General features: G+C 36.0%; 1 protein-coding gene across 4 annotated transcripts; it reads right to left on the reverse strand.

Moving 5' to 3' along the window:
- RFC1 (replication factor C1) lies at window positions 1-11,484 on the reverse strand. Of its 4 annotated transcripts, none has more exons than XR_844011.1 (23): window positions 11,151-11,301; window positions 10,968-11,066; window positions 9,841-10,311; window positions 9,685-9,752; window positions 9,412-9,487; window positions 9,270-9,331; window positions 9,042-9,187; window positions 8,711-8,865; window positions 8,406-8,594; window positions 8,166-8,287; window positions 7,878-8,085; window positions 6,856-6,909; window positions 6,115-6,284; window positions 5,426-5,516; window positions 4,130-4,311; window positions 3,996-4,035; window positions 3,009-3,133; window positions 2,629-2,701; window positions 1,765-1,857; window positions 1,439-1,685; window positions 677-733; window positions 250-478; window positions 1-147 (listed from the first exon to the last, which is right to left on the reverse strand). XR_844011.1 is itself a non-coding variant. In XM_011038995.1 (23 exons), the coding sequence occupies exons 2-23, from the start codon at window positions 11,151-11,153 to the stop codon at window positions 309-311; spliced, it is 2,901 nt and encodes a 966-aa protein (XP_011037297.1). In that variant the 5' UTR covers window positions 11,154-11,203; window positions 11,329-11,484; the 3' UTR covers window positions 58-308. The 4 variants fall into 4 exon arrangements, 2 of the variants coding, with proteins under 2 accessions (XP_011037297.1, XP_011037296.1); XR_844010.1 differs by having other exon boundaries at window positions 229-478; XM_011038995.1 differs by adding an exon at window positions 11,329-11,484 and having other exon boundaries at window positions 58-478; window positions 11,151-11,203.
- Window positions 11,485-11,922: the final 438 nt, after the last annotated feature.

Genomic DNA, 11,922 nt, shown 5'->3' on the forward strand with positions numbered 1-11,922 from the left:
GAGCAACGGTAGCACTTTATATAAGGCGTTCAGAGTTTCCATTTCGTCATGGTTTAGTTATGGTAAGCTAGATCCATATGTTGTGATGATAAAATTCCAAGCAAACCATCCCATTTCAAACATTATCCAAAACCTGATCTACAAAATCTGTGGTACTGAAAAGGAAGGCGTTACCACAGTAACATTTGCTACCAACAGTCAAAAAGCAACCTTCAAAAGGAGTTTTACAGCTCACAGAAGGAAGCGTACCTCCATTTGTCATAAACAAGCAAAACTTTACACAACCGCAAGGGTTTACAGTAATAATTTCATCTCTTTCTCTTAGCTCCAGGTTTCTCCGAGGAACCAGAACCGCCTCTCCCTCTGCCCGCTGGTTTTTTCTCGGTAGATGCAGACCCCCCTTTTCCTCTTCCTGTAGGCGTCTTCTTAGACTTTGAACTTTCCTTCCCGCACTTCAGTTCCACCTCTACTTGGATTCCTGTTCAGCATAGTTTATATGAGCTCATCAATCCGATTTCTAGGCTATACACAATTTAATAGAGCATTCCCTTCACAGTTAACTGGATTTTGGATTTAATCAATTGTCGATTCAAAAACCAACTTGGGTATTAAGATAACAAATCAAATTTCAGATTAGTTTTCCAACATGATAAAAGACTGCATGAGAAAATCACACCTTTTGAATTTAAACTCTGAAGCTCAGACTGCAGCTTCTCGCCATTACCAGTTCCTTCTGCCACAAGAAAGGAAAAACAAAGTCCAAGAACTAAGACCAAATATCTAAACGTTCTATCCAGATGTTGCAATTGAAGAACAATTATTCCACAAGTATATATTTTTGGATATAGACTCACCATGCCTTCAAAAAACAAAAAAGGTGCAGTGTATTGGTATTGATCAATAATCTCCTATCCTTATGTACTCCATGCTTTGCACAGTCAAAATTGTTGAGAGGTAATAGAATACGTAATTGAAACACAGATAATATATCAGACTGTAAGTTAAACAAGACAAACAGATCCCACTGTGCTTAGTATACCTAATTCTACCAGGCTTAGGGAATATATAATATATCAGAGGTAATAGAATACATAATTGAAAAACAGATATAATATATAATATATCCCACTGTGCTTAGTATCCCTAATTCTACCAGGCTTCATCGTCATCCCTAATCCCTGAGAATATCTCTGTTGCTAAAATGTTTGAAAATCTCATGTTATAAGGAAAACAGATCCTAGTCCTTGCTTACAAAGCAGATCTCTAGTCACTGAAAAATACACAAGCCACACAAGCAGATCCATAGTGAGAGTGTTGTGCACGTGCACCTGCCATGTTTTTTTTTTTTTTTTTTGGTGGGGGGTGGGGGATGGAGATGAAAGTTGAAGGATAACCATCATTGGATGGTCTATGATATTTTCAAAAACATAACATTTACCCATATCCTCTGTGTCAGATGAGTTTTCTTCTTCACTTTCAGCCAACGCGTCACCATTTTCCTCTCTTAGACCATCATCAGAAGGTTCTAAAATCGCTGCAACACGCTTCTTAGGGGCCTTTTTCTTTCCAGGAAGTGTGACTAAATCTGCAGCTCGTACCATCCTTGATTTGCTTTCTCCTTTATATGCTCTTGTCAGAGCTGCTTTAACAGTTGATGGTATGCCATCCAATGGATTCCCATGCCCCTGATACACAAAGCAACAATAAGATAATCTGAGAGTGAAAATAGAGGAGACATCAATGATGTATACAAAATTGGGCCACCTGAAATTTTGATAACTCCACAATGGTATCCATATCGTCCTGACTTATTGAGTATATATTCATGAACTCCACAACCTTCTCAACAGCTTCATCCTGGTTAACAGTTCATGCAAAAAAAGAAAAGAAAATGTCAACATACATAAAACATCTCCCTTCAAATTATCTTCAGAAATCAAAGGTCAAAGGATTTCTCAATGAAATTTGACACCTGGGACAATGAGGCACTCGCTCAAGTGAATTGATGAAGTGAGAATCAACTTCTAAAATCATGCAACCAGACAATTCAACTATTTATAAAAGGTGATTATTATCAGGTCATGATGCTGCAAACTCTTCAGCTTATTATCAGGTCATGCTTTCCTGCATGGGCCTTTCGCAACTATTAGGTGTAAATAGCACACAACAACAGCACACGCATGCACGCACACACACTTTTGAGAGGCACTAAAAAGAAAAAGTAAAAGGGCCTCGTCCAAGGCCCTGCACAATTACACAGCAATCCAATGAACATTAATTTAACCAGCATTCTTCCAAAGCCTCTGTCCCTTAGCTTCAGTGCCAAAGTCAATACTCCCATTGCTTTGACTTTGAATGAGGCAAGTAAATTATGACGTGGGAAGAACTTAAAAAGAAGGCTTTTGGTTTTCGCACGCTGCTATAGTACTTGAAGCTATTCAAATACCATATTATGAATTATCTATTCCCTCTTCTTTACTAGAAAATTAGAACTATGGCATGTAACCCTACCAGTTTGTTTTAAGAAGTTGAACAGGTTAATCTGATCTTAGACCCAGGCAAGCACATTGCTTGCATTTGGCTATGCTGACCAGCTCCACACATTAAAAAATAGTAATAAAGTCAAACCTTAGGCAGCACCCGAAGAGGATCTGTCAGTTGTTTCAGAAGAACTGTAAGGTAGTCAAGTCGAAGCGTCTCCCTGCAGGAATGGAAATGAAAGAATGATCACACAGCTTCCAAAGGAGAATGAATAGAGATAAATCAACCAATTGAATTTCTAGATTTCAAGTTGGCAATGCAAGAAGTGGGCATAGCAACACGGCAACAGAAAGTAGCCTTCTCCATCACTTAAATTATTTTAAAAGTGATTAAATATTCAATGAAGTTCAATCAAGCAAGTGCATTCATATATGTGCGCATTCATAGGCAATAAATTGATATACTAGAATCGGCAATGTATTACTTCGAAACAAATGAATGATAAAAGCAGGTATAGGAACAGTTACCTCCCCATATTAGATTCACGAGAAGCAAGGAGATGAACATGCAGATCCTCCAAAAGCCTCAAATTTTTGCCCGCTGTAGAATTCTTTCCCAGCCACCCACCAAATCTATTAAAATTCCGTTCACCCTGAAAATGAGAATTCATAAAATAAACAATTGAGGTACTAAGAATATAAACATTCTATATACTACAAAGTTATCAATTCCAACTAACAAGCGTGAGAAAGGTAGGCTCTCCAGAACCTTCACCAGACAGATAAATCCATATGGCATATCCTCAAATAAGAAAATGAGGCAATAACACCAAAAAAAAAAGCGGTAGTTGTACAGGTGAAACAGAAAAGAAATAGAAACAATTCTACAAAAGTTTAGTCCAACCTAAATCAAGTGGCAAGCTCACCAAACTAAGCTCATTAGTGCAGGCATAAAATAACTGGTTGTCGAAAAATGATGCAATGATTATTACAAACAATTTTTTTATCAGACTTCTAGGCAAGGAGAAGTTAAAAATTAACTCATTCAAATAAAATATAAATAAACATGAAGACGAATTGGATTCTGTGCAAGATGAAAATCCCATAAAGACAAAAGTGAAGGCAAATGAAGGAAAAGAAAAAAGAAATGAAAATGAACGATCCTCTGATCTCACAATAGATATGACTTGGCTAATAATGAGAGTGGAGGCCCGTAGCCAACTGCTTTTGGAAAGCAAGAATAAAAGTTGTATTGATACCAAATCAGGCTATCTGTTTGATTTTCTCAACATAATCTCTGCTTGGAAGTTTGAATCTTTAACAGACATGAGGCATAATGGCAGGGAATTTTATGCTTTTTAGACGGTTTGTAGCATAGCACAACTTAATCTATTCATCTAAATTTGTTGCAAAATAAGCATACATCAAAACCAACTACTAACTAAAAACCTTTCCATTTGATGTAACTTCACCAGAGATGGCAAAGCATGTCAAGCTTCAAGAGACATTCATTACCTGTTCAAGTGTCTCCCTTGATCCATGCAACAATGCAGCACTGGTTACAAACCAAAATAAAGAATTGCAATTAGAGAGCAAGAAAAACACATGAAGAACTCTTAATGTTTCCAGAGCAATATGGTGATACATACGGAATGATACAGGATGACAGAGAACCAGTTTGAGAGAGCTGCCACTGTCGATATCTTCGAATCTGCACATTTATTATATCTCCATCGGCAATAGACTCAGCAGCACGTGCAATCAAGCTCATACGTTTCATCCCATTGTCATCTTTACCAATTGAACTTGGCCTATAGTTAATGTAGTTTTCCTGCCAAATTACAGAATCAGCTTCCTGCAGATAATTTATGATACATGGACTGTTTTTTGCAATGGCGAAAAACTCTTGAGCTTTTACACAGAAGACAAGTTTCTCCACTGAACATATTTTGCTTTCTTTCAATATGATTGAATTGAGGTTTGGGCTATGTTACATAACAATGCCCTCCATTTGAGAAAATTGAAATGTTATCATGCAAATCCATTCATCTTTTTTATGTTGTCCAGCGGATGTAGATGTAGATGTAGAACCACCTCTTTGCCCTTTAGGAGGAGAAATGGGCGATTTTGAGTAAAGTGAGAATTTTTAATTATGCCACTTGTATTTTTAGAGAGAGCATATTGAGGGTTGGTGTCCAATAATTGACATTCCACAAAAAAGAGAGCCAAACAGCAATTTTTCATTTTTCATAAGCTCACTACCACCAACTACCTGTTTCCTGCTATCTATTTTATCCCCCTCAGCTTTAAGTATAACATACTTCATAGTCAAAAACAGGACAAACCAGTGACCTGGGGACTGAACATGAAACAAATGCCTAGAATATAAACAGCATGGAACAGGAAAAAGAGCAGGGAACAACATTAACATAATGACTTGGATCACTCGAGTAATCTCCGGTATTGTCACATAATTTTTCATATTCAACTTAGGTTTCAAAACATAATATGAAAAATATTTATGAAGCTGCATACAAAAATTATTACAATTTTGCAGCGGTATCTTAGGAAATAATTAAGAAATTTCAACACGCTAGCCAGAAAATTTCTAACTACTATCAGCAGAGAAATATCATGGTGTTTTTCTCCAAAATACCAATGGCTAAATTTTGAAAAGAAACTACTTAGCCATTTGAAGCATACTTTCAGCTAAAAAAACTGGCTCAGCAGGGTTCTGCTGACTGCTGGAAAGGCTAAGATCCATGCCACCCTAACAACATTATCATAGGACTTTCATCACAAGTAAATATTGGGGTAGAGAAAGCACTCCTAATTTTGAAGTTGGCATGCTCTGTGGTTTAAAGCAAACCCAGAAATGTTCAGTAACCACCTTCAGAGTCTAAAATTCCCATGGAATTTAATAAAAATAAAATGTGAAAACAAACCTGGATAAGAAGAGGGACCAAGTCAGGATCACTCATACTGAGGTCAATCCGCTCATCCATTCTCAGCTTTCCTCCACTAAAGCCAAACAGCCTGACACCAAAGATGACAATGAGAAGCATACTGGAAGAATAAAATTCGTAATCATACAAAGACAGAAACAAAATGAGCACATTTTTTCATTCTTATTCTAAGAGCAAGAAGAAAGCTTGGCTGCAGGTGCTATCATCCATTCACTTGAGTCAGAAGGAGAAAGAAACAAGAAGAAAAAATTAAAAAGGGAAAGATTGGAGTGGAGAACAGATCATGCAACATAAATAACTCGTCTATAAAAGTCTAATCATAGATTTTCAAATATAGGTTTGCCTTTCTTTTATTGATAAATGGTTCATTATCTTTTGCATTAGCAAGCAATAACCTGTTCCATGCCTACAGGACTGATCTGACAATATTAGATCATGTTCTACACAAGAACCAACCCAGCACACCTTCTCATAGAAGCTGGGAACCTCAAATATTATGAATTACAATATGCTTGTTTCCACAATTTAAAAAAAATTACAAAGGACACAGCATGATTTCTTTTTCCTAGAATCCAGTTTAGATTTGTTCCAAGTTAAGACATCATGACTTTAAATAGACAGCATCTAAAACAGCATGAAGAGGTAAGAATTGGATCGTCAAGTCATACTTATCCACAGCAGTGAATGGTGAAATATCTTCATCTTTTGCACTTCCTTGAAGGCGCTGTCTTACATCATCATAATTAATGACTGACATTGAGAGGCTCATATATTGTAATTGGTTTAATGCCATGCGCATATCTCCATTCACCCTTTCTGCAAGCTCCTCAAGTGCAATCTGCAAGGTTATTAGCAACCATTTATTGCCCGCCAAAATGCAAATGTAAGAAACAGGTGACTAACCAAGTATGGGACCTTTACCAAAGGTGTACCTTGCAGGGGTATGCATTCCAGTGCAGAAGAAAACTCTTGCAATAATCTCTTAAAATTCTTTTTTGGCTATCGTGGAGGGAACACAATAGGGTAGCTTTTAAGGAGGTAGTGTTACCTCCATATTTTCGAATTTAATTAAACCTTCACTTTTTTTACAGGAGGAAATCATTTTTGTTGATGTGCTTCCTGTTACAGATTTGTAGATGCCCTGGGATTCTTGCAACCAGTTGGTGCCTTTCATTAAACTTCACTTACACAGATATATATATATAGGAAAAGTATAGAACCAGCCTTTAGAATTTCAAACACTGACCATTTTCATTAGGACTCCTATTCTCAGTAAGTGCAACGTCCAAAATAAATGATTTGGAAGCTTCAAATTTGGTGAGAAAAGCACAATACAGATGAACTATCAGAGGATGTTCACACCAAACCATTTTAAGCGACCAAAAATTTTGAACAAGACAATCATTTACCTCATTAACTTGAAGGCCTTCTGCACCTGCAACTTGATTTAACCTCTTTGCCATCTATAAAACACCAAAATCACTGTTAATAACAAATTATTCCATTGCAATTGTCCCAAAGATTAAAGTATAACCCTATAATCAACACATAGTTGAGTACAAAAAATTTATATTGCGCTAAGCACATTAGGGGCAACAACTTCCTGTGTCACAGTCACACAGAAGAGTGCACACCACGCTCAAATGCATGCACTAATTCTTGTAGCACAAAGTGGAAATGCATAATTTAGCACAATCATTCCCCTCTCACTAAATTACAACTTATTCCATTGTGTTCCAAAGGAATATAGTTACTTGCTTTTTAAAAACATTTGAACAAATGCACAGGTGCTAATATACACGCAAAACCATGTAGAAAAAATGTGACTCCAGGGAAATCAGAGGCACAGTGTAGTGGAAATTAGAGATCACTTGAAGAACAGATTATGCTAAGCATATTTATGAATAAATTTGAATTTTCACTAACTGAAAATGATTTGTTTGCCAAGCAACATTCTCCATCGCATAACCATATAGGTAGCAAATGATAACACCAATTATAATATCTAGCATTGAGCAAAACTAGGGGGCATTGTCTTGAGGAATGATTAAACCCCTGGAGTGCAGTGTGCCATTTCAAGTTGTGGTAGAGCCCACTTTTATGTAAATTCCATAGGTTTAGAACATGCATATCTCCCCACAAATCCTCCTAAAACACTGCTCGGACACAAAAAGAGCTGAGTACAATGTTTTTTGATAAATGGTTCTTCACTGTCATGAAAACCTTATTTAAGTATTGACCTGCTAAAAGAGAAAGTAATGGCATCTAGTACAACTCCTTTATCATAAGAGACTGATGACATTAGCATATAAACTTGAACACAAAAGTAAACCAAGCCCGTCCTTCATGTATTCACATTGAAATTGAAAGAAATGAACAAAAAAAATTATATATTGAAACCAAGAGACACAGAAAAAACAAAAAGAAGGACCTGTTGTTTTGTAGGCTTCCGGAAACTGAGAAGCAAGCAATAGTTCACAAGACTTTTTAGCTTCTGACTATAACGGTCATTACAGATGCAGATGATAGGAATTTTGGAAATCTTTATGCTAGCAATAAGATCAGCAACTCCACCTCTATCTCCAGCAGACATTCCATCTACCTCATCCATGATCAAAACTGTTTTCAGATGCTTTGACCTGCAATTGATGATCAATCAATGGGTAAAAGTTTAACTGCATTTTTCACAATGTTTAGTAAACAATAATAATTAATCAACCTATCCATCTCAAAACCCAGGGATTCATTGCTGATAAGTTCCTTTATGCAATTTGCATTGCTTCCACTGATTCCTTTAAAAATCTTGGCATCTGCCTTCCCACGATTGTCACTGGCATTTACCTGAATAGTAAATACTAAGCAAATAAGTGGGAACAGACAATAAAAAACCATAAGCAATAAGCACTGATTAATACAGACACTTCCATAGTTCAACAAATTTGTATAGAAAGTATGCCACCTCGATTGCCTGGAAACCGAGCATTTTAGAGACCAGCTTTGCTGATGTTGTTTTCCCTATTCCAGGTGGTCCACTCAATAGAACAGCTTTTTTTGCAGTAGAATCGTTTTGTTTCTTTCCCTTTCCCTTGTTTCCAGTGTCATGGAACTGCTCATTCCAGTTCTTCAACCAATTATGGAGCTGAGTAACCTGAAGAGGATCACATTGTGAAATTTTAATTCTTTTCCTTCTAAAGAATAAATAAAGATAATATCAAATTTGAATGGCAGAAAAAGTCACTGGAAGACAACAACTAATGCACATACCAGCGACTGATTTCCTATCATCTCATTTGGAACCTTTGGCCTATATTTTTCTGTCCATATTAGGGATGAGCATTGTATAGCTTGATCTTTCTGCTTTGCTTGCTGGGAACCTGCACCCAAATCTTTGTGGGCTGCATTTGACATCAAAGACTTACCTGCAGAATAAACAGCTTTTTTACATTTAAAAAAAATTAAATTTTCAAAACAAGTGATGCAACAATGAAACAAACTCAGTGTAATACATTATTTTCTCACTAAAGAATGAATCCATGATACTTGTATTAAAAAATATAAAATAATTATTACAAACATAAAGATACTGGGAGCATACTCTTCAAGTCTGCTTTCTGAGGACTTTTCTTTGGCAGAGATGCGACTTTCTCCACAGACACCTTTGAATCTTCTCGTGCCGGGGCTTTTGAATTCTTTGAGGAGCGGATCTTATCAAACAGTCCATCCTCGGTAAGAAAAGGTGTGCTGCATCAAGAAATAGTAATAATAAAATAATAGCAATAACAAACTTGAATATAAATACATCTGTGGATATGAGATAGCCTACCCAAGTTCTTTGGCTTTTGAAGATTTCCGTCCCTCAATATCCTCATCACATAAAAGATAACTCTGCAAACAGACATTGTATTAATCAAATACCAACAATGCCACATGAATCCAAGAAACAACAGGATAGAAATGTGGATGACCGTTTTCTTGCTGACAGATCCAGTAACACGACCTCCATGCCTTTTAATCAAGTCTTCTGCTTCTTCTCTTTCCAAACTGTAAGCATGGTTGAAATTCAAAGCATGGTTAGTTTTATCACATGCAAATGACACTGCAACAGGCATTGTCAAAAGCAGCACAAAAGTGCAACATATAAGACAACCTCCAAATTATCTTAACATGCACAAAAAGAAAATATATCAATATTCTTCTATATAACCAAGTACAATACATTTATGCACAAGCAGAAATACCTGTCAAGCGTTCCACTAATCACAAAAGTTAAACCAGCTAAACAATTAGGAGCACCTTCAGGGACTTCCTGATGCCAACAATTTAGATTTGAGGTTAACAAAAAATTACTAATTGGTATAACTAATTGAACAAGAAAAATCCCGTTTTCCATTTACCTTTTCTCCTTTGTGTGGAGGATCTTTCCTCTCACCAAAGTTCATAAATCCTCCCCGTCCACCACCTCTGCCCCTTCCACCAGATGGTGCCCCAGATACACCCCTACCACCACGACCTCTGCCACCAGATTTCAGAGGAGATTCAGTATCCTTCGCATCATCTTCATCACTTTCGTTAACATGTACAGGTTTCTGAGCAATTCCCCTGCCTGAACTGCTCTTCAATTTCTTACTAGGAGAAGCAGCATTCTTCTTCTTGGGCAAGGAAAAGTCATCATCATCTTCTTCTTCATCATCAAATTTGTGAACCTTTTTAGAAGGTGGGGGTTTCACAGATTGGAAATCATCATTTTGAGCTTTTCTCTTAACAGGAAGATCCTCTACTTCTTTATCCTCTTTTTGCTTCTGTTTATTTGCCACAAAATACTTGCTCGTTTTCCTCCTTCCTGAACCTTCTTGACCTCCACACACCTAATTATACCCCAAAAAAATGAATAAACCACATATCAACAACTCCCCTTTCTTATTGGAGAAGCAAAGAAATAATAGAACTTTAAAAAAATACTATTTCAAAATATCCAATATTCTAGTTCAAAATACTTTCTCCAGAAAACATAACCTAACACAACCATTCAGCTTAATCACTCTCTATTAGACAGTAATAACAATAAAAGAAAATCACAGCAAAAACACCCTAATAACCGAGTCCGAAATACTGTTTTCCTCAACTTCCCAAAGTTCAATTCTACATTTTCTTTTTCTTTGCAAAACAAACGAGGCCCATTAGCCATCAGCATGCCAAATCTTTTTATTTCAATCTTCATACCCTAAAACCATGACATGAAACATGCATCCCATAAAAAAATTAAGGTACAGTGAATCTACCAAACAAGCATTTATCAAAACATAACATCCAGGCGGTAAATTGCCTGATTGACTGTACCGTAATTTTTTATGGGATGCATGTTTCTTGTCACCTCTAGGCAATTTACCGCCTGGATGTTATGTTTTGATAAATGCTTGTTTGGAGGTGACAAGAAACATGCATCCCATAAAAAATTACGGTACAGTCAATCAACCAAACAAGCATTTATCAAAACATAACATCCAGGCGGTAAATTGCCTACAGGTGTTTCGGTCTTCGGCTCAGTTGGAGGAGGTTTCTTCTCAGCATTGTCATTGCCTTTATCGTGTGCCTTCATAAACCATTTTCGAATATCTCGTTGCTACAAAAAAAAAGAAAAAAATTCAAAAAAAAAATTATTAAACCTAATAATCATAAATAATAACAAAATAAAACCCTAACTCACCATTTTAAAACTGAAATCTGTACAAAAATCACGACGTGATTAATTGACGGAATCTGGAGAGAGGAATTAAATTAGTGAGTAAACTTGTGAATTAAATAATTCGAGAAAAATTTGCGTTTATGGTTTAGGGTTTATCAGTGCAAGTTATAAAGAAAGAAAGAAAGAAAGAAGATGAAACCTTTTAGGGCTCTGTTTTTTGGAGTCAAAGACCGAAACGTTTCGGCTCTCTGAGGTTTCCAGCAAGAGAAACGAATGTGCGAGCGGGGGGACAGCGTAGGTATTATGTTTCTGGTGTAGTTTTATGCGCACTGCAAGCTAAACGATTGACGAGGTTTGCTGTGTAAGTCGTATATTCTTTTTGTTTTTTATAAAAGAAATTTTACATGCATGTTTTTTTTAATTATGTATTTCTTAATATATATATATATATATATATTAAGAATTATATATTTAAAAAAAACATGCATGTAAAATTTCTTTTATAAAAAACAAAAAGAATATACGACTTACACAGCAAACCTCGTCAATCGTTTAGCTTGCAGTGCGCATAAAACTACACCAGAAACATAATACCTACGCTGTCCCCCCGCTCGCACATTCGTTTCTCTTGCTGGAAACCTGTGTTGAATAATTTTATTTATCAAAAAAAATTTATTTAATTAAATAATAATAAAATCAAATACACATTAAATTTATTAAATAAAAAAATATTATGTAAAATTATACATATTACAAATATTATCTAAAAAAAAATTATTTGTATAAAACATAA

The sequence above is a fragment of the Populus euphratica genome, unplaced genomic scaffold, assembly GCF_000495115.2.
Source record: "Populus euphratica unplaced genomic scaffold, PopEup_1.0 scaffold104.1, whole genome shotgun sequence".
NCBI lineage: Eukaryota > Viridiplantae > Streptophyta > Magnoliopsida > Malpighiales > Salicaceae > Populus > Populus euphratica.

Excerpts from the sequence above, each read along its gene's own strand:
- RFC1 (XM_011038995.1), bottom strand. Across the intron at positions 5,517-6,114 it reads CCATTCACTGCTGTGGATAA|GCTGTTTGGCTTTAGTGGAG; the intron begins GTATGACTTGAC and ends CTTTGGTGTCAG. Across the intron at positions 3,134-3,995 it reads CAAGGGAGACACTTGAACAG|GGTGAACGGAATTTTAATAG; the intron begins GTAATGAATGTC and ends TCTCATTTTCAG.